Source organism: Mustela erminea, chromosome 10, assembly GCF_009829155.1.
Source record: "Mustela erminea isolate mMusErm1 chromosome 10, mMusErm1.Pri, whole genome shotgun sequence".
Lineage (NCBI taxonomy): Eukaryota > Metazoa > Chordata > Mammalia > Carnivora > Mustelidae > Mustela > Mustela erminea.
The window spans coordinates 30,258,369-30,280,096 of record NC_045623.1 but is presented as its reverse complement, the minus strand read 5'-3'; the positions used below and the strand labels follow the sequence as shown (position 1 = coordinate 30,280,096).

Sequence of the window (21,728 nt, the reverse complement as noted above, 5' to 3'; positions counted from 1 at the left end):
CCTCCGCACAGAGGTAAGGCAGTTTGCAGGTTTATGCTCCTCCGCAGTAGAGAAAAGCAAACAGGTCTTTTCAAGGTCAAGTTCTCTTCAGAGAGAGAGCCAAAGGTCATCCAGCAGGAGAGAGTAATATTCCTCCCGTGGCAAGCAAACAAGGCCATGCTCCCTGCCTTTCAGCATTCCCTGCCCGCCCCTTCCAGTGGAGATTCAGGACGGCCCCCTTCTCTCTCTTGAGCTCAGCTTTCCTCCTTCCCCAGGGCCGGCTGGAACATCCACATGGAACAGAGGAGGGTCATCGAGGGGGCACGCAACATGAGGGGGCTTGTTTGGCTATCTTTGCCCCATTTCTGTTCCAGGCGACTCAGCTAACCTGGTCTCTCTAAGTCTGTGCCTACTTTGGGACCCAGTCAGAAGCCATTTCTGCCCTTGTCTGCCCACCTGCCAGCCTTTCTCAGCGTCCCTGACCACAGTCCCAGCCCAGTGGGATCATTGCTGGGTATTGGCTGGATTCTTTTTTCAAAGCTTTCAAAAAGAAAGAAAATTCTCTAACTCTGAACACATGGAAGGAGCTCAGTAAACATAAGGTGAATTTGGAGGGAGGGAGGGAGTCAGAAGTCTGCTGTCTGGAGTACCTTGCCAGCCAAAGGACCCCTGAACCACAGACTCTGAAAACTCTTAAGCCAGATGTCTGGGATGGGTGGAGGCAGGGGGAGAAGCCAAGCAGAAGGGACACGCCAGTCATGTTTGGGCAAGAAGGCCGCCAAGGGCCGGCTGCTCAGTGCCTGCCCCTCAGCCCCTCTGCACCCATCCTGGGGACACCAGGGCCACACCTCTTGTCTTCACTCCTGTTTTTTCTACTGGGCTGTCCTTCCTCTCCTCTTAAATACACTTCCCACTCCTTCAAGACCAGCTACAAATGTCCTGTGAGACCTTCCCGCCCTTCCTCCCCAGTCCCAGCAGCTGGGCTCCTCCTACTGGGCGGGCCATCAGCCTTGCCCACACTCTTGGACTAGCGCTTGACTGAATATATTTGTCTCCACATTTCTCTGCTTCACAGCTTTGCTCATCCATGAACATATTGATGCCTCTTTCATCCTGGAATCGGCCCAGTGACAGAGCCAAATCGGGCTCCCCAGGGCCACCAGGGAGCTCCCAGGACAGTGGTGGAGGAGCAGATTTAAGGAGTACTTTTGAGATGACAACCGTTTTGAAAAGGAGGGTTGGGGAGTCTGGGTGGCTCAGTCAGATAAGCATCTGCTCAGGTCATGATCTCGGTGTCCTGAGATCGAGCCCCAAACTGAGTCCTGTCCCCCGGCTGCACGGTCCGTGGGAAGCATACTTCTCCCTTTGCCCCTCCCCACCACACATGCATGCTCTTGCTCTCTATCTCAAATAAATAAAATCTTTTAAAAAGACAAAAGAAGGGTCAGGGTGCTGTGGGAGTCCATAAGAGGGGAATGTGTTTAGTCCGGGCTTGGGGTGGGACAGTCAGGGACGGTCTCCCTAAAGACACAACATTTAAGCTGAAATGTAGAGAAAGAAGAAGTCCAGAGTGAGAGGGGTGTGTACATGCACACACGTGTGTGTATGTGTGTGTGAGGGGGGTGGGGTCCCAGTTCACACTGAGCATGTGTATGAGGAAAATCTCTCCAGGGAAAGTGACAGTGTGCCAGGCAGGAGGAACCTGGCAGAACACACATTCAGGAGGTCAGGGGACACCCGGAAAGGCCACATTCAATGCCAGCTCCGGGAAGGGAGGTTCTCATTTGTTTTTTATATTCCTGGGGCCCCACAGAGTGACAGGTGCTCAAGAAGTGTTTATTGAATAAAGAAAGAAATGAAAACCTTTTAACTAGAGAAATAATTTAAACAGGACATGGAGATGGGACAACTGAAATAAAACCAGCAGCTGGCAGTGCCATTCTGACCCTTCACTGGGAGCCCAGGAAGCAGCACATCTGTGTGACCGACGCAAAGACAGATTTGTAACAAGCGCATATGGTATGATTTGATTTGGTCAGATTTTGCAAGATAAATGTGCCAGGTATGCAAAGCAGGATTCTCTGGAGTCAGCGGGGGGACTCTCAGTGACATCTGCCAGGCTGAGACGTGACGCGGCAGGGAAGTCTGGCAGACAGGGACCCAGCCAGAGGCTGTCTTGATGCTACTCATCAGAGAGGGGCTTCCTCTTCTACTCCCTGCGGTCTTGTGCACTTTGGAGAATCAAAGCATTTCAGAGCCAGGGAGGACCCTGGGGGTCTTGGTCAGTCCCTCGATTTATACATGAGGACACTAGAGTCAGAGAGTTTACCCTCCAGGCTGGCTCTGAGCCTCCTGGTTCCGTATAGGGACCTCGTCTAAGCACGTCGAAAGGGAAGAAAGGGAGAGAGGACAGTCGGAGACAGGGGCAGAAGGGTGAGCCAGAGGGACTAGGAAGCACTGTTTTTTAACACGCTCCTACCCCAAGTGAAGTGATCTGTTGAAAGGCAGTAAAAGAGAACTCACTGTTCGTCTCTCCCCTGAAGGCTCAGCTCTGAGAGGAGAGTGTCTACCTCATAGATCCAGGATGCCCTTGGGGGCAGGTGGGACCACACATCCTCCTACTTAAGGCTGTTCCATCCTTAGCCAAGAGGTAGGAGCTGGGACAGGGACAAAATAGCCAGTGTGTCTGAGTCCTCACACTTGTATTTCCTCTCATGTCTCTGTCTTGTCTGTTCTAGTAGGAGAATTCCTGAGTTTTATCTGGCACGTGAGTGCCTGGAATAAAGACTACATTGCCCAGCTCCTTGCCATTGAGGTACCTCTGTGACTAAATTCAAATCAAAGGCATGTAAGCAGAGAGATCAGATGCAGCCCAGGAAAGTCACCTGAAAGCAGTGGTTCTCCAGCTGGAGAGATCGGGCCCCCAGAAGACATTTGGCAATGTCTGGTGACATGTGTGCTTATCACACCTGAGAAGGAGGAAGTTAACACTGGCATCTCATGGGTAGAGACCAAGGATACCGCTGAACACCCAACAATGCACAGGACAGCCCCTATAATAATGAATGATCTGACTCCAAATGCCAGTAGTACCAAGACTGAGAAATCCTAGCTCAAAGGGAGAGGGCATGCTCATCTCATTCCTTCCCCCATAGTCCTGACAGGACTATAGATGTGAAGGCCGGAGTCTGAACTGCCATCTTTGACCATGAGGTAGAAGTCACATGTTGACGATGATGAAGCAATGAGAGAAAAGTTATCTGGATGCTTAATGATCCCCAAACTGCCACCCCAGCTAGGGACAGCTCTCTTCCAGACCTCGTCACCCACAACTGAATAAAGTTCTAGTTCATTTAAGTCTCTGCTGCTTTGGTTTTCTGTCACTTACAGCTGAACTCAGTTAATGTACTTTTCTCTCGCTCTTTTTTCCATTCGTGTCAACTAGAAGAGCCTCTGCTCACCTAGCCCTTGTTCCTCGTCTCTCCTCCCTTTGTACTCCTCAGTTACTCCCAGGTTTTGCCCCCAGATTTACATGACAGCTCTCTTCCTTCATTCTCAGTTTCTTCTACTTTGAATTCTGTCACTTGCTCCAAGAGCCATCTTATTTCATCTCCGAGACTATCAGGTTCTGCTCCTTCCAGATTCCCAGCCAAATGAGCTCTAATCAGTTCTATGAGTTGGCCATATCATTTGGGTTCTAGACATTTCTTTGTAACCCAGTTTGCAACATGGAGCTAGTTCTAGTGACCAGGGTAATATGGGCACCAACCTAGCTAAATGGAGATTTGACCAACGGGAATGAACCCTGGCCCTTACTCCACACAGGCACTACCAGCCAGCTATCAGCCCTGGTCATGTTGTACCTGAAGAATGCATCCATCCATCCATGCTTCCATTTGCTCCAAACCTGCATGAGTCATGTTCAAGACACTGGCATGGAATCTGCTATGACAATACCCTGGAGGTCTATTTTATTGTTTACACAGGCTTAAAAGTGACAAAACCTTAGCAACCAAGTAGGATTACCCAAAAAAAGAGAGGACAAGAGCTGCCCTTCTCTTTATGTTTCTTTGTGCCTCCTCTTTGCTAGTGAAGAACTTGATATTTATTAGCCCTTTCCTTTCTGGGAATTTCATGTCTACTGCTGGAGAGCTGAGAAAAAAGTCATGGTGGCCTACCACTATACAAATGAATTCACGGTTTTATAAGCACAACATCAGGGATCCAAGAGTAAATCATGTGTATTCAAGAGCAAATATTCTAGAACAAGGATGAGGCACTCAGCCAGAATATTTGCTACTGCTTGAGACTATCTATTTTAGACAATTCAAGAATATAAGAAAATGCATAGGATGAATCATTCGAAGGGGAAAGTGGGCAAGGCCCAAAGAATAGTAAAACAAGGAACATCCTAGTGGGCCTCCATGTCCTTCAGATGAACTGGGAGAAATTAGGAATCTAGTCCCAAATTTCTGAGTCATATGGCAAATCTGATGTGAGGGTGGAAGTTTCCAGCTCAAAGTAATTTAATGTGAGAAGAACAAAGGTGAATCACTTCAACAGTCTTCCTTTCTAAAGTCTTTATTGATTGAAGTAGAGGTGCAAAAACACAGCTGTCATATTAAAAAGGGGGCAGGAATGAATGTTAAAATATAGAGGCCGTGGAAGCCAACTTCCAAGATCGACCCCAATATTCCTACTCCTGATACTCACACCACTATGTAGTCTCCTCCTACACTGTATTAGAGGTGTTCTGTGTGACCAATAGACTATAATAGAAATGATGGTCAGGAATGACCTAAGACCAGGTCATAAAGGACATATGGTTTCTGCTTTGCTTGCTCGCTTTCTATCTTGGATGACTCTCTCTGGGGGATGTAGCCTGTGGAGAGGTCAAGGATCTGAGGCCTCCTGCCACCAGCCATGGGTGTGGCTCATCTTGGAAACAGATCCTCCAGCCCCAGTCAAACCTTCAGATAATTACAATCCCTTTTTTTTTTTTTTAAGATTTTATTTATTTATTTGACAGAGAGAGATCACAAGTAGGCAGAGAGGCAGGCTGAGAGAGAGAGGAGGAAGCAGGCTCTCTGCTCAGCAGGGAGCCCAATGCGGGACTCGATCCCAGGACCCTGAGATCATGACCTGAGCCGAAGGCAGTGGCTTAACCCACTGAGCCACCCAGGCGCCCCAGATAATTACAATCCCAAACCACCTCACAAGAGACCCTGAGTGTGAACCACTCAGCACATGCCTCCTGACCCACAGAAACTGTGAGGTAATAAATTCTTATTAATATAAGTAGCTAAGGTCCAGGGTGATATGTTCATACAGCAACAGACATCTATTATATCCCTTATCGTCACATCAGTGTACATTAGAAGTTAATTCCCATGACAATATTATGAAATGGAGATTATTTTCCCCATTTTTGAGGTGTGAAAATTCAGAGAGGTAGTTTCCCAGGGTCATAAGCTGCTTCAAAGCCCACTAAACCGTGCTGCCTCACTCAGTCACACCTTCTCAGGCTTTCTCCCTCTTCCTCCCACTGAGCTCCAGAGATGAGCCAGGCTGTCCTACCTAATGACAAGATTATACCATCATAGGGTGGGGGTGGATGAGGATTTGAAAACTACCACTGCCTACAAAAATTTTATTGTTACATACCCATGAAGCAGTTTTGAGAACTCAGGGGAGACAAGGTGAAGTAAATGGCATTCTAAAGCAATGGTAAATTGAATGCCTGAGTAGTTCAAGCAGTTAAGCATCTAACTTTTGGTTTCTGCTCAGGTCATGATCTCAGGGTCATGATCTTAGGGTCATGAGATCAAGCCCCACACTGGGCTCCACTCTCAGCAAGGAGATTTTCTCTCTCCCTCTGCTTGAGATTCTCTCTCCCTCTCTGCCCCCCAGACTCGCCCTCCTCACCAGGCATGTGCACGCTCTCTCTCTTTCTCTCAAATAAATAAATAAATCTCTAAAGTAATGACCAATAAGCAAAATAACTAAAAAACTGACAATGTTTCTAAGAGTTGTTTTTTTTTTTTTAATAAGGATTTTTATTTATTTAACAGAGAGAGATCACAAGTAGGCAGAGAGAGAGGCAGAGGAAGCAGGCTCCCCGCTGAGCAGAGAGCCCCATACGGGGCTCAATCCCAGGACCCTGAGACTATGACTTGAGCGGAAGTCAGAGGCTTTACCCCACTGAGCCACCCAGGTGCCCCTAGACAAGTAGCTAAGGTCCAGGGTGATATGCTCATGGATGTTTCTAATTAGAGTCAGAAATCTGACGGACAAATAACAAGACCACCATTGAGAAAAAGGGCTGTTGGTATCATTTGTGGGTCTATGACAGACACACTGTGGGGGAACAGCTGAGGCCCTGAAAAATTGGAGACCTCTGGCCGGAGGGATTTCCTTCTCAACTCAGCTTGAGGGCCCAGGTGCTGCCCTGAGGGAACTGAGGTCCTAAACCCTGTCCCCCAGTCTGACTCAGGAGAAAGGCAGCCTGGAGGGATGGTTCTGCCTATTCTAGAATGGACCCAACCTGGATTCTGCTGGACGTCACTAGCAATACAACTTTTCTTCCCTGATTCCCCACACAGTGGGAACTAAAAGGGCATAATTTCCTCTGAGCTAATGTTTTGGGCCAATAAATCAGATTGATGCTGAGCTTTTCTTATTGTTGTTGTCATTAAGATTTTATTTTTACGTAACCTCTATACCCAACATGGGGCCCAAACTCACAACCCCAAGTTCAAGAATCATGATCCACTGCTCCACTGACCAAGCCAGCCAGGTGACCCTGATTCTGAACTTTTTGATGTAGTTTCAAGATCTGCTCAAGGATTTAAATCGGTGGTGATAACAGAAGCTGGAATTGGACTAATGAGAGTTTGAGAACAAGTGCTTCTCAAAAAAATTTTTAAATATTTTATTTTATTTATTTTATTTTTTTTTTAAAGATTTTATTTATTTATTTGTCATAGAGAGAGAAGCAAGAGCAAGCACAGGCAGACAGAGTGGCAGGCAGAGGCAGAGGGAGAAGCAGGCTCCCCGCCAAGCAAGGAGCCCGATGTGGGACTCGATCCCAGGACGCTGGGATCATGACCTGAGCCGAAGGCAGCCGCTTAACCAACTGAGCCACCCAGGCGTCCCTAAATATTTTATCTATTTATTTGACAGAGGGAGAGATCACAAGTAGGCAGAGAGGCAGGCAGAGAGAGGGGGAAGCAGGCTCCCCGCTGAGCAGAGAGCCTGATGGACAGATGCGGGGCTTGATCAGAGGACCCTGAGATCATGACCCCAGCCGAAGGCAGAGGCTTAACCCACTGAGCCACCCAGGTGCCCCGTTTCTCAAATTTTAATGCAAATGAATCACCTGGCAGATCTTATTAAAATGCAGATTCTGGTTTAGTCCAGCTCATCCTCCCGCCTCCCCCCCAACCCCATCCCACATACCCAAGCCACATACTACACCCCAAGAGCCCAATTTGCCTCCCTGGACCCTCACCCCAACCTCCCAGAAGGAAAAAAGAAAAGAAGACAAGAGAAGAGAAGAGAGAAAAGAAAAGAAAAAAAAAGAAAAATACAGATTCTGAATTCAGCAGGTCTGGTCTGGAGCAGGTCTGAGAGCCTACATTTCTCTCTAGTTCATAGGTTCTGCGGAAGCTCCTGGGCCATGGTCACCACTGAGGAAGAATGGGCAGAAAGCATTTGTTCTTAAACCTGGCCACATAGGAGAATCAACTGGGCAGTTTTCTAAAAAGGCAGATGCCAGGGCCCCACCACCAGAGACTCTATTTTCCTTGGATTTGGGAGCATCCTGGGCATCAGATTCTATCGCGTGGCCAAGTCTGAGGCCCCATGGTCTAACAGGTCTGTCTCCAGTTGCTAGTTCCCTCCTGATTTCCTTCCACACAGCAGCTGCCGCAGTACAGAGTAACTGTGAATTTGGGGGCAAGGGGCCTGGCCCAGTCTTGCTGCTTTCCCTGTGTCTGCCTTCCCATTGGGACAGGACCAATGCCTCTTGGAGGGTCATTGTAAGCATGGGGCCCATCTGCATACACATCGAGAGCTCAGAATGGGGCCTGCATGATTTATTACTTCATCATTACTCCCAACTGCTAAAGGATTAAAGTTAGTTTAACTTTAGTAAATGGTTTTCCGTTGTTGGACCCAGGAGTGGGGAAATGCCTCTGTTTGTTGAGAATTTGGAAGGAAGAGATGGGGAGAGGTTCAAGAACTGCTCCCCCAAATGGGGTCCCTGAAAGCAGAATTAGGACACAGCAGGTCAACTCGTCCTTCCACATGGTTGTTCAGGCAGTATTTAAGGAGTGCCCGCCATGGACAGGGCATTGGGTGAAACCTCAGGGAGAACTGCCTAGAGGTAGAAAGCCAGGGTGTCTCACATTCCAGAGCTCCTAGTCTACCACAGAAGACAGGCTAGGCACGCACTTGCGGAGCCTCCTTACTGCCTGTAGGACCCAGCCATTTACTCGGTGCCTACAGAAGCCTGCCACCAGCGAGCCTACAGAAAGCCTGGTTCCTTCCCCACAAGATTCCTATAGTCTGGGAAAGGAGACAGAAAAGCAAATAGAAAAGTGTATAGCTTCCAAGGTGCTTTGGGAATCCAAAAAGGAGTCATTTCACCCCCCCCCCCCCGCCCCCACACACACCCAGCCCCCTGCCACCCCAGAAAGAAGAAAAGATGGGAATGTTCTTGAAGAAAGTGAGGTAGGCTGCAACAGCCTTGCATTTGAAGCCCTTCTGGATCTTGGCCCCACTGACTGTCCCAGGAGTCTGTCTTGCTTGTCCCAGAAGTCTATTTCCTGTGCCTATCCACGCTCTCCTGTCCGACTTTGCTCAAGATTGCAAGGTACGTGGGAGCAGTACACCATGTGTCCTCTTCACCCATGTCCACAGAGACCAGTGCAAAGCCCGGCTGAAAGCTCGCATGAATAAACGTGCAGTGTGCAGGCTCAAAGCTTGACCAAATTCAGAGACTCAGGCCAGGCGTGGCCTTCGTGCAGCCGGCTCGCCAGCAGGTGGTGACTGCCCCCTTCCGGAGCTCGCTTAGAAGCAAGCTCAGCCCCCCAGTCAACCCAGCCTCGAGTTCTGATAAGCGGGGCCTGCCACAGACACCACACACCGGCTTCTACCCCAGTTTCCCTTTTGACTAGACCCCCGTCTAGTCAAACCTGAGTCTGAACACCAGCCTGAGTCTGAGACTCTCAACCAGCTCTTCCCAAGCCCTTCCCTTTGGGGACTGGATCCCCTTGCATTTACCCTCAGCTGCGATTTCTGTCCTCTTGAGAATGGGCTGATGGCGCAGAACCACAGAACTGACCCCAGCTTTCTCCGGTAGCACCTTCTCCTCTTGCACCTACTGCAATCAAGGCCAAGTTAGCCAGACCCTTTTTCACACCGTGCCCCTGGACTGCTCAGCTGCTCCCATTTTTCCCAGCCTGTCCTATCTTCCTCCTCACATTCCCCAGGCCCTATGCTCACCCCGGCCAGTAGCCTCACACAAGTTGTCCCCAGGTTAGAGAGTCTTTTCAAATGTAGCCTCTTCCTTCATTCCCCCTCTCTGGATGTAAGCCCTCTCTCCTCGGAAGTCCCTGAACCTGCACCTCACTTGGAGACCTCCTGACCTTGCATCACAGTTGTTTGTTTACCTGTGGTCATTTCTAGTAGGCTGTAACCAGGCACACATCTTTCTTTGTATCTCAAGGAGGCCCTCCATCACCGCTTGCTGAAGAGATGAAGAAGCCCAAGAAAACACCAAGCACAAACTAAGTGAAACTGGATGGTCTCCCTGACGCTTGGCCTGTTCCCCCCAACTCAACCTGCCCACCATCCCCCCGTCAATCATTTGAAAGCACCGTCATTCTATAGCACACACCAAAGAAACTAGTGGCTCACCATTGCCTATAGCATTAAATCCACATTCCTTATCCTGAACCAAGCCTTCCCCCAGCCACTTTGCCACATGTGGCTTCAGTCCCTACTTGTCCCACCTCATCTCCTGATGCTTTCAAGTCCTCACCCCCAGCAGTACTTCTTTAAGGGCCGATTTGTCCCTCTTTTCTATCTTAATGTCTAGAGTAGATCTTCATCCTGGGAAATTTTATTTTCCCTTCCTCATTCCTGTCTTGCCACCTGTGTGGTTTGGTTATTGGTCTGGCTAAGAACTCAGTGTTAAGATTTTTTAGAATAAGAAGGGCCATCATGCAAATGCTGGGAGATTCTGTCTGGCACACACACACAAAAAAATCCTCGTTTTGGAAAATCATCGGTTGCACATGTGAAAATGAGAACCCATTCAAGCTTCCTGGGACAGAATCCTGAGGAGATCATGAAGCTGAAGGTAAATGTTTGCAGTTTTCAGTCTGAGAAGCTGGGTGTTCTGTTTGGTAACAGAACAATGTCTACAGTCCAGTAGAAACTGGGTAGGGAGATGGATAATGTGTCTTGAGTTGCAACAAATTTAGCTGATACTGTATCTGAACTTTGGTTTGTTCCTGCAGAATGTGGGATTTCTTTATGGGGAGTTGCTTGCTAATAATAACAGCAAACAGTTGTTACATACTTACTATGTGCTAGGCCTGAGATAAAGCCTTGCAAGGATTAAGTCCTGTAATCCTCACAACAAATTTGGGATATTTCAGATGAGGAAAAGAAATCTCTGAGAAGTTGGGAAGCATGTCTTACACGAAAGAATTATAGCCAAGATGTGCACACCAAGAGTCTAAGTCCACAGTCTATGCCCCACAGAGCACATCTTTGTTTTTTTTAAAAATCTCATCCTTCTAAAATTTCTTTTTTGGGGTATGCTTCCTAAGGAATATTGTCATACATGCTTACTCAAAAACCTTTTACTGGCAGGAGTGTCCACTACACTTCGCCATTGGTTTTCATGTGTTGTATTGCATTATTTGCTTTTGCCTCATTTTCATTGGTCATATTTCTCTCCAGGAATTTGAAGTCTCTTTGGATTGTGTCTTAAACTTCCACTCTGTCCCTACAGCAGGCCCAAGTCTCCCTAAATACTCACTGAACTGAATTAAACCGATACTCCAATGACCTTCTCCCGCTGAAGCAAAGCCAAGCCGGTGAAAATATATAACAGCATAGATTTCCAGACCTTCTGGGGCAGGCTGGAGCTGTTATCAAGCCCTGCAAATAGAACAACATAGCAACTTAAAAATAATTCTACTGTGCAAACATGAAATGTGTTACTGCAGTCTCCCAGAGGTGTATAATGCATTTGAACTTTAAAACACCAAATTGAACTTGTATTTAATTTAGAGTTTTGCTCTTCAGGAAGCTCAAAATGCCCCTGGGCAATTTGTCGCCTTAGAGATGGTTATAGTGTGTCTTTGGCTCCCTCTGCCGGCAAAAATGAAGAAGTAAATTTTTTTTTTTTTTTTTTTTTTTTTTTTAATTTGAAGAAATTCTGTAATGTCTGATGTCTACTGCATGTACTGCCTGAGGAAATTCACCTCAGGGTCAGAAAAGGTTTCAGAAAACTTACTGAATCTTTCTCCTCTGGTGGCAACTAAACATACATTTTCATTCCTTTTACATGCTAACATTGCTGCCTATGAAGCTAGATTCACTATAACCTGTTTACTAATTGTCATAGAACGCCCATAGCTTGTTCCACTATGGCTTTCCCAGTCTTCTGTCTGGGGGTAAAAAGTACAACTTTGATTGCTAGCAGGCTTTGTCACATAAGACTTGTTCTCCCTCCCTGACTGCTAACCCTGTATCTTCGTAATGTTTTCTGTGACAGGATAAGGGGTTCTTAACTAGGGAGAGGAATCAAATATCTAAAAGTCTTTCATCAAGTGGAATTAGGGACACACACATCTTTCCCTAGCAGCATGTTGTATCTTTCCCAATGCCCCCTTTCCAGAATGTTTTTTTTTTCTTTCCAGAACCTTTTTTTTTTTTTTTTAAATTTTATCTATTTGACAGAGAGAGCACACAAGCAGGGGAGTGGCAGTCTAGGCAAGAGGGAGAAGCCGGCTCCCCACTGAACAAGGAGCCCAATATGAGACTTGATCCCGGATTCCAGGATCATGATGTGAGCCAAAGGCTGATGTCTAACCCACTGAGCCATCCAGGTTCCCCTTCCTAGAACCTTTATATATGAGTCTAAAGTGTTACTTAGTTACGTCAATGACTGATCACTTGAGAGCTGGCTCCAACGCCCCCAGGCAGAGTTCCTCTGTGTGATGTTCCCACAGGAGCACTGAGGCCTATCTTCCCCTGTTTCTTCATGTTCAACTCCAAGGATCAGTGAAGACTGAGATGCTGCCAGTGGCTGGTACATTGCAGAGTTCACCAAAGATCTGTTTACATAAATATGATGTAAAGTCATATTCTATTTTGTGGGCTAATTTTGTATATGTGGGAATTCCTTGATAATGCAAAGATGTGTTTTCCTTCATTAATCTTAAAGGGGGTATAACAATGCTATACATAAAATGTTTGTTGTCAAGGAGTGTTACTTGTATTACAGCGGAATGAAACAGGCCTGGCAGAGTTCGGCCATTTACTGTTTGGAGACGCAATCTACCATGGGCCCTTAGCACCCTTGCACAATCTTGCCACATATGCTAAGAATGCAAGACCCTGTTCATGTGGGCCATGTCTCAGGGTTGTGCTTGCAGTGAGCAAACTTGAAGGATGAGGGTGTCTCCCCATGGGACAAAGAGAAGGCCTGCTTACTGCTTGCTCCATAATGGCGCGTTCCCCAAGTTTACCATTCCTCTCCTGTAACACAACCCATGTGGTAAGCAAGCATCCATCTAGACCCATCTGCTTCATTCCTGGGAGAACTGGGGTTCAGAAAACCAACACAAACATGTTGATACTATGGCTACTGCTTTTGCTCTAACAGTGTTTCATTTCTGACCCAATATTCTCTCGTGTGCTCGGTCAGGATCCATGACAATGACAAGCAGACATGTTAACCTGAAAGGAGGGTAAAATCTCAGATGCTTCACAGTTCTTGATACTTACTTTCTGGGTGTCAGTACACAATTAATTTAACCTCTTAGCTGCAGTGTCCCTTCTTTATAAAGGGGACAAGAGTACCTGCCTCACAGCACTGTTGTGGGGTTAAGTAAGAATGGAAAGATCCCTACCACACTAGAATCTTCCTGGGAACTCTTCTCTTCAGATGACAGGGATTGCTTTGCTTTGATGCCTGACGATGCTAGGCAGGGACGAGCGGCGTGGACCACGGTGGGTCGTGGCTGAACGTGGTTTGGAGCAGAAGTGGGCTGTGGAGCGACCTCAAGAGCGCGCACAGCGGCGCCACAGCAATTTCTACGTGGGCGGGGCTCGGAAAGCCGCAACTGATTGGAGCGGGAAGCCAGGGATATTGTCTGCAGTGGTTGCATAGCAACCACGCAGTATTTACTTAGATTGTTTATTTCAAGTGGCTTGGGGGCCGAAGAGGACGACTGAGGGGGTGGGGGGCACTGAACACCCCACCCCCCCACCTGATTCTTGGCGACTGCGCCGTTCCAAAGAGCGTCGGTCTCGGCCGCCGCCCTTCCCCCCAGAGCAAGCCCGCGGCCGCGCTCGGGCGCGCGCCCTCCAGCCACACGCACCCGCACACGCATGCTCCCGGCGCTCCCACGCGCGCAGCCACCCTCGCGGCTGCCGCCCACGCAGCCGCGTGTTCTCGGCGCGCGGGCTGGGGGCGGCTGCGCGGCACCCGTGGAGGCGGCTCCCGGCACTTGGATGAGCTCTCAGAGGATGCTGCGGCGCGGGGCGCGTCGCCCCCCTCAGTCCACCAGAGCCCGGATGCCTCAGAAATTCGGCTCTGGGTCTGTGGGGAGCGAAATGCAACCCAAACCCCATTTTACTGAACCCTGCGCAAATAAAACTCGCACAAGCACGCACACAGACGCCGCCGCGGCCCGCCGGGGAAGAGTCCGGCACCCGGGAGGGGCCGCCGTTCGAGATCGGCCGCTAAAAGGTGCGACGTAAGTGCCGGACGCTACCGGACCGGCTTAACCGCGCAACGGCCGGCCTGGTTCCGCGTCGCCGGGGCCGGGGCCCGGGCGGGGCGTGACCGGCCGCCGGAGAGAGCCGGTAGGCGGGGGCGCTCGGGGCAGGAAGGGACCGGGTGGGGGAGCAGCGCGGGGTTGAGTCGTCCTGCGCGGCCGTGTCCTGGGCAGGCCAGAGACGGGGCTGCGGCAGCCCTCCGACCGACCGACCGACCGACCCGGACCCGGCGGACTTGCGGGTCTGGTCGACCTTGTGAGAGTCAGCTGCTGGCGAAGCACGGGCGCCTGCGGCTCACGTTCGGTGGCTGCTGCCCAGGCTTGCCGTGCCCTGGCCTCGGCGACACAGACAGGAGGCCGGGGGGGCGGCGGGAAGGGCGCGGGGCCGTCGCCTCTGGCTTAACAGAGCAGATGCGCGAAGACTCCAACAGGTGGCTCCGTGGCGCAATGGATAGCGCATTGGACTTCTAGAGGCTGAGGACATTCAAAGGTTCCGGGTTCGAGTCCCGGCGGAGTCGCAGTTTTTCCTTCCGCCTATTTATTTTCTGACCCCGTCATTTCTCTCCTCCCTCTTTTATTCCTAGGCGGTTGAACTTGCCTCTCCTTCTCGGCCCTTTCTCCTCTTGCGAGCGGCTTCTGCGGCCGTTCCACCATGAGCCGCTCGCGCGGGTACGCCCGCCCCCCGCCCGGCTTCCTCAGCTGGGTGGGTCAGGGTCCGGGCCCAGCTCTCGGCGGAGCCTGATCCAGGAACTGCGAGGAGCCGCTCCGGGCGGCGGCCAAGCCAGATCTCGCGGTTTCGGCCGAAAGGTGGTCCGGTCTCGGGTGTTCCGAGGAGCTGCCCACACGCTCCAGGGCTGACACCCCTTTGCCCTGATCGCGACCGAGACCGCGACTGCTAGGGAAGGAGGGCGAGGAAAGGATGAGAAAACACGCCTACGCCGTGACCTGCACGGTGCTGGCTGGTTGCCTTTCCAGCCCAGAAGGCTTCAAAATTGTCACGAACCGGAATCCCCAGAGGGATCCTGTCAGAGATGCAGATTTCCGGGCCTCACCGCGGAGCTCAGTTCTGCTGACCGGGGACCGGGCCCAGGAATCTGCATTTCTGATAAGAATACCCGCTGTTCTCCCCCATGATTCGAGTGCGAAGAGCTCTGAGGTCCATTCTGCCGGTCAGATCCTCCAGGCAGGGATCGCTATCTTGTCTCTCCTCCCCTGACAATCCATGGGTTTGCAGGAGAGTTGGGTTCCTTCTTACGCAATGCGAATCAATGGATGAATGAATGGGATTTTCAAAATTCATTGTAACAAACTCTGCTGCAAAAAATACAAAATACGAAATTGTCAACAAAAGTACAGAGAAAAGTAAGCATCGTTGTTCCTAAATTACAGGCTTGCAATTCTCTCTCTAAGCTATTAGCGAAAATGGTTTCTGGGAAATATTTTTCAGATTTATCTTGTGCACATGTCATTTTTACATATATTGTCTCTATGTTTGATGTTGACATCAGTGATACACAATTGGTAGTATGCTATACTTAACTCTTTCACTTATTAATGTAGGTGAGCTGCCTTGTTCTAGCGTGCATATGCGTACTGTAATGATTTCACAGCCTCCAATAGTTGGACATTTTAGGTGTATTTTACTGTTACAATGCTTCAGTGAATATGCTTGTCCTTACATTATTGTACACGAGTGCAAGTATATCTATAGGATAGGTTCCTAGGAAGGTGGATTGCTAGGTCAAAGGTTTGTGCATTCTTTTATTGATATGGCCACACTGCTTTCTTAGAGATTATACCTGATTTACTCTCACTAGCAATGTGTCAGAGTGCCTATTTCCTCACAGTCCATGTGTTATCAAATAGGTGAAAAATGGTTTCCAGTTGTAGTGTTAATTCCTGTCTCGTATTAAGAGGGAAAGCTGAGCATTTTTCTTATGTAGGCTAATTTGTATTTCTTTTTTTGTTGTTGTTACTTATCTGTTCTTGAGTTTTGTGCATTTTTCTATTGCATGATTGATCCTTATCTTATTGGTTTGTAGGAGTTCTTTACATAATATGGAAACCCGTCATTTATGATATGTGTTAAAATTATTCTTTCTCAATGTATTTATCTTTTGATTTCATATATGGTATTTTTTTTTATTGTCTTACAGAAATTCACCTATTTGGATTTATCAGTGTTTTCCTTTATGGCTTCCAGGTTTGGGGTCATACTACACTCAGATTATTAAATAATTTCATCATGTTTTAATTTAGTATTTTATATTATCTTATTTTTGTACTTAAATCTTTATTTCCTCCAGAATATACTTTTGTATAAAGGGTGAGGTGGGAATTTGGTCCCCAAATCACTGGTAATGAACACCCTTCCCTTCTCCTTTATTTGAAATGCCACTTTTATCATTTTCTAAATTTCCGTTTGCATATAGGTTTCTGGATTCTCTATTCCATTGATCTGTCTTAATTCTGATTCACCAAAACTGTGCTGTTTTTATATCTAATGGGGCCAATCTTTTCTCATAACTTTTTTTTAAAGATTTTTTTCCTCATGTATTCTTGATTTTTTCCCCACATAATGTTAATAAGTTAACATTTATTTAGCATTTGTTATATACCAGGTACTATTCAAGTGCTTTATGCATTTTAAAGCATTTAATCCTCCTGACAACCCTACCAGGTTGGTATTATCCCCTTTCATGGAAGGGGCATTTGAGGCAGGTTAAGTAACTTGTTCAGGAATACACAACTAATAAGTAGCTTGCCAAAATGCCTGGGTCTTTGGGTAAAACCATAATTCTGTATTGTCTTTTCACACGAGCCTTAGTTAAAGCTAATCTGGTTCTAATCTTAGGAGATACTTTGTAGGAGTCATGTTATTTTGTAGATTAATATATGGAGAATTGAACTAACTCTGTTGAATCTTCCTATTTAAGAGAAGCAGGGGTGGGGGGAAGAACACATACACTTTTCCATTTGCTCAGTCCTGTGCTCTTCAGAAGTATGTTAAAGTTTTCTGTCTATATATATATCTTGGTTTATTTGTTAACTTTATTTCTAGATAGTTTCTTTTTTGTTGAGATCTTGTCTTTCATTATATATATATATATATATATATATATATATAATGAAAGACAAGATCTCAACAAAATATATATATATATATATTTTTTTTTTAAATAAAGATTTTATTTATTTATTTGACAGAGAGGGAGAGAGAGAGAGAGAGAACAAGCACAAGCAGGGGGAGTGGCAGATAGGGGAAGAAGCAGGCTCCCTGCTGAGCAAGGAGCCCAATGCAGTGCTCAATCCCAGAACCCTGGGATCATGATCTGAGCTGCAAGCAGAGGCTTAATTGACTGAGCCATCTAAGCGCCCCTCCCATTATATGTTCTAAGTGATTATTGCTTGTATATAAGAAGGCTTTTGATATTTTAAAAAATAAATTTATATCCAGTCATCTTAATTGAACTATTTTACTATTTAAAATGATTTTTCAGGGGCACCTGGGTGGCTCGGTGGGTTAAGCTTCTGCCTTCGGCTCAGGTCATGATCTCAAGGTCTTAGGATCAAGCCCCGCATTAGGCTCTCTGCTCAAGGGGGAACCTGCTTCCCTTCTTCTCTCTCTGCCTGCCTCTCTGCCTACTTGTGATCTCTGTCAAATAAATAAATAAAATCTTTAAAATAAATAAATAAATAAAATGATTTTTCAGTTCTAAACCATGGGATACTACTTCACATCCACCAGGATGGCTGTAATTAGAAAGACAGGGGTGTGGGTGGCTTAGTCAGTTAAGTGTCTGGTCATGACCTCAGGGTCCTGGGATTGACCCCCACATTGGGCTCCCCGATCATCCAGGGAGTCTGTTTCTCCTCTGCCCCAATGCTTGTGTGTGCACTGCCTCTCTCTCTCTCTCAAATAAAATCTTAAAAAAAAAAAAAAAAGACAATAGCAAGTGTTGGCATGGATGTGGAGAAGTTAGAACCCTCATACATTGCCGGTAAGGATGTAAAATGGTACAGTCTCTTTGGAATATAGTTGGCAAGTAGTCAAAAGTTTATACAGAGTTACTATATAACCCAGCAGTTTCATGCCTAGGTATACACCCAAGAGAAGTAAAAACATATGTTAATACAAAAATCTGTACATGATTGTTCATAGTAGCATTATTCTTAATAAACAAAAAGTAAAAACAACCCAAACGTCCATCAGCTGATGAGTGGATAAACAAAATGTGGTACATCCATACAATGGAATTTATTATTATTCAATATTAAAAAAGGAATGAAATACTGATTCATGTTGCAACATGGATAAACCTTGAAAACTATGCCACGTAAAAGAATCCAGTCGTAAAAGACCACATATTATATGATTCCATTTGTATAAAATATCCTAAATAGGCAAATCTATTGAGACAGAAGTTAATTATTGCCAAGTGCTAGAGCTAAGGGGAATGTGAAGTGACTGTATATTTAATGGGATTTTTGGGGAGTGACAGAAATGTTCTGGAATAAGCAGTGATAATTGCATAACTCTGCATATACAAAAACCCAGTGTACTGCATATTTTTAAAGGACTGAATTTTATGGTATGTGAATTATATTTCAATTTTTTAAAAGGAAAAGTGTGGAGAGCCATGTTGCAAGAGCTAAAAAGCACGTAGTCGGATATGCCTGAGAGGTATGGCTGTAAATGTTTAACCCAAGAAATATGGGTGCGTTCATGAGTGACGTACAGGCCATGCTAGGAGTCATGAGGAAGGTATATGATTAACCAAGAGTCATGGGAAAGGCACAAGATCTATAGAACAATAGAGTCACGTAGATGCTCACGAGCAGCTCACGTGCTTGGGGATAAGGTCACAGGTAGCACTTTGGATTGGTGGTTAGATTCATCGTGTGATATAATGATTGGCTGTCTGTAATTCATGTTGACTATAATAAGGGGCTGAAATTGTGGTGCGGGGTTCCCGAATCAAGATATGTAGAAGATTGCTAATAAAGAAGTTTGCCACTCAACCTCGACTGCGGGTCGTTCTTGCCGGCGAAGAGCGACATCTGGTGCCGAAACCCGGGAACCCGACTCTGGACGTGGATCAAGGCTTGGGGTGAGAGCAACGAGAGGGAAAGTGCATGCCAATGTCCTGTCTTTAGACGGGGGAGATTCTCTGGGGACGACTTTAAAGGGCTATACTCTTAAATTCCTCGGAGGGAAGAGCGTTTCAGAAATGGGAAACGAATTAGCCAGATTCAGAATGGAAAGCCCTTTGAGAGATCTGTTGAAAGCCCAAGGCACTCCGTTGAAGGCTAACACCGCTCGGGATTTTTTGAAGGAGGTTGGTGAGATTGCCCCTTGGTTTATAAAGGAAGGTCTTTTGAACGTACCGCAGTGGGAACATCTCGGGGAAGAGTTGCGGCGCAGTACCACTGTTACTCCCGGAACTCTTGCGGTATGGTCATTGGTAAAGGTATGCTTACATTCATCGCGGGAGCGCTTGAAACAGGTGATACAGGAGGGAGGCGAGATTTTAGAACAACTGAAGGGAGAGTCTCTTGAAGGTTCTTTACGAACCTCTGATATGGAAAGTAATAGTTCTGAAGAGCCCTCTGATGAGCCACCCCTGAAAGAGTCATCTCCGAAAGGGAAACGAAAGGGAAACATACGGAAGGAAGTAAGGAGCGAGTGCCCGCAAAGCTGCCTGGCAACTCTAAGTTCGCTGGCGGCGCTGCAACTAAACAAAAGGATCATCCGCCTTCCCCTCCGGCCGAGTGGCTACAGTCTTTGCGGCCTGGGTGTGCTAAAGTGTGCCATTGTTCCGACTGCATTGTTGCTAACTGGAGAGAAGTCCTGGGACCCGAGAAAGGTTTTTTTCCTATCTTAGAGGACCAGAATCAGTATAGATACCATCAGCCGTTAGATTTTAAGTTGGTTAAGCAGCTTAAAGAAGCAGTCAGTGCTTACGGACCCCAGGCAGCTTTTACAGTAGCCATTGTGGAATCCCTGGGGGCGCTTTACTTGGTTCCTGAAGATTGGTCCAATCTAGCTAGAGCAGTTTTAAGTGGGGGACAATATCTAGAATGGAAAATTCAGAATCATGACAACTGTCAGGACACGGCGCGCAGAAATGCTGCTGCCGGAAATCCTCAATGGAATATGGATATGTTGACAGGTACTGGACCGTATCTCGGAGCACAGGCTCAAACTAACTATCCTCCTGCCATATATCAACAGATTGCCACCGCTGCCATTTGGGCATGGAAAACCTTAAGAGGTGCTGGCGACTTACAAGGTCAGCTTTCTAAGGTGGTTCAGGGACCAAATGAGCCGTATGCGGATTTTGTGGATAGATTGATGCAGGTAGCTGGGAGAATGTTCGGAGATGCGGAGTCAGCTATGCCGTTGGTAAAGCAGTTAGCCTATGAGAATGCCAATAAATGGTGTCGGGAAGCTATCAGACCTTGGAAGTCTAAAGAGCTCTCTGCTTATATTAAGGTCTGCAGGGATATCACAGGACCAGTTATACAGGGGCAAGTCATGGCTGCCGCTTTTGCGCGAGCATTGCAGGGAAGAGGAGGAAAGAAATGTTTTTTATGCGGACAGGAAGGACACATCAAAAAGGACTGCCCACAGCGGGGGAAAGGGTCTGCTTCCCGCGCTGCGGGCGCCCCTAAGCCTCAGCTTTGTCCCCGGTGCCGGAAAGGAAATCATTGGGCACATGAGTGCCGTTCTGTGGCTGATATAGAAGGCAATCCTTTGCCTCCCAATGTTTGGGGCACCTCAAAAAACGGGAAGAAGGGCCCAGCCCCCCGGGGCCCGAAACAAATGTACGGGGTGGCAATGTCCATACCAACGAAGCCGAGATGGGCTTATCCACCTTCGGATCAAGGGAGACTACCTCCACAGAACCCAGACGAGCCACAACAGGCGCCGCAGGACTTGACATCCGTGCCACCGCCCGAGTGGTCTTAACCCCTGCTATGGGAGTACAAGCTGTGCCATCTGACTGGAGCGGGGGTCCACCTGAGGGGACTGTAGGACTCCTCCTTGGCAGAAGCTCTTCTGCCTTGTGAGGACTCCAAGTGCATCCAGGTGTCATTGATCCTGATTTTAAAGGGGAAGTTAAGATCCTTGTGTCCTCCCCTAAAGGCATTAATGTTATCAATCCCGGCGACAGGATTGCACAGCTATTAATCCTCCCCAGTTCTCATGAGCGCTATCCATCTACAGGACAGACTAGGAAAGGAGGTCTTGGCTCCACGGGGTCCCCTATGGCATGTTTGACTATGGATATGAAAGAAAGACCTATGTTGCGGCTGAAGGTCAGAGGAAAGCTTTTTTGGGGACTCTTAGATACCGGGGCCGACAAAAGTATCCTTAACCAGCTGGATTGGCCCAAAGCTTGGCCCTTAGTGAAAGCTAATCAGACTCTTCGAGGCTTGGGAATGGCTACTAGCCCAGATATCAGTGCTGCTTCTTTGGAATGGGAAGATGAGGAAGGGCATAAGGGTGTTTTCCAACCTTATGTTTGTGCCATTCCTGTCTCCTTATGGGGGCGGGATGTGTTAGAACAGATGGATGCTAGATTAACTACGAGTGCATTGTATAGTGAGGCTTCCCAGGCTATTATGAAGAAGATGGGCTACAGACCAGGTCAAGGCTTAGGAGCTAAAGAACAGGGAGATCCTGAGCTGCCTTCTATGGGAGGTCAGGGTTTTTCCTAG

General features: G+C 47.4%; 1 protein-coding gene and 1 non-coding gene across 2 annotated transcripts; both read left to right on the top strand.

Annotated features, from left to right (window-relative positions):
* Window positions 1–14,436: 14,436 nt before the first annotated feature.
* Window positions 14,437–14,521, top strand: TRNAR-UCU. Its single transcript is given in 2 exon segments — window positions 14,437–14,473; window positions 14,486–14,521. It is a non-coding gene; the product is annotated as a tRNA-Arg (tRNA).
* A 6,769-nt stretch (window positions 14,522–21,290) lies between these two features.
* Window positions 21,291–21,728, top strand: LOC116568178 (endogenous retrovirus group K member 7 Pro protein-like). Its single transcript, XM_032303718.1, has one exon. It carries the CDS (start codon window positions 21,291–21,293, stop codon window positions 21,726–21,728), a length of 438 nt encoding a protein of 145 aa, XP_032159609.1.

Coding starts and splice junctions, on each gene's coding strand:
- LOC116568178 (XM_032303718.1), top strand. CDS start 21,291: ATGGATATGAAAGAAAGACCTATGTTGCGGCTGAAGGTCAGAGGAAAG.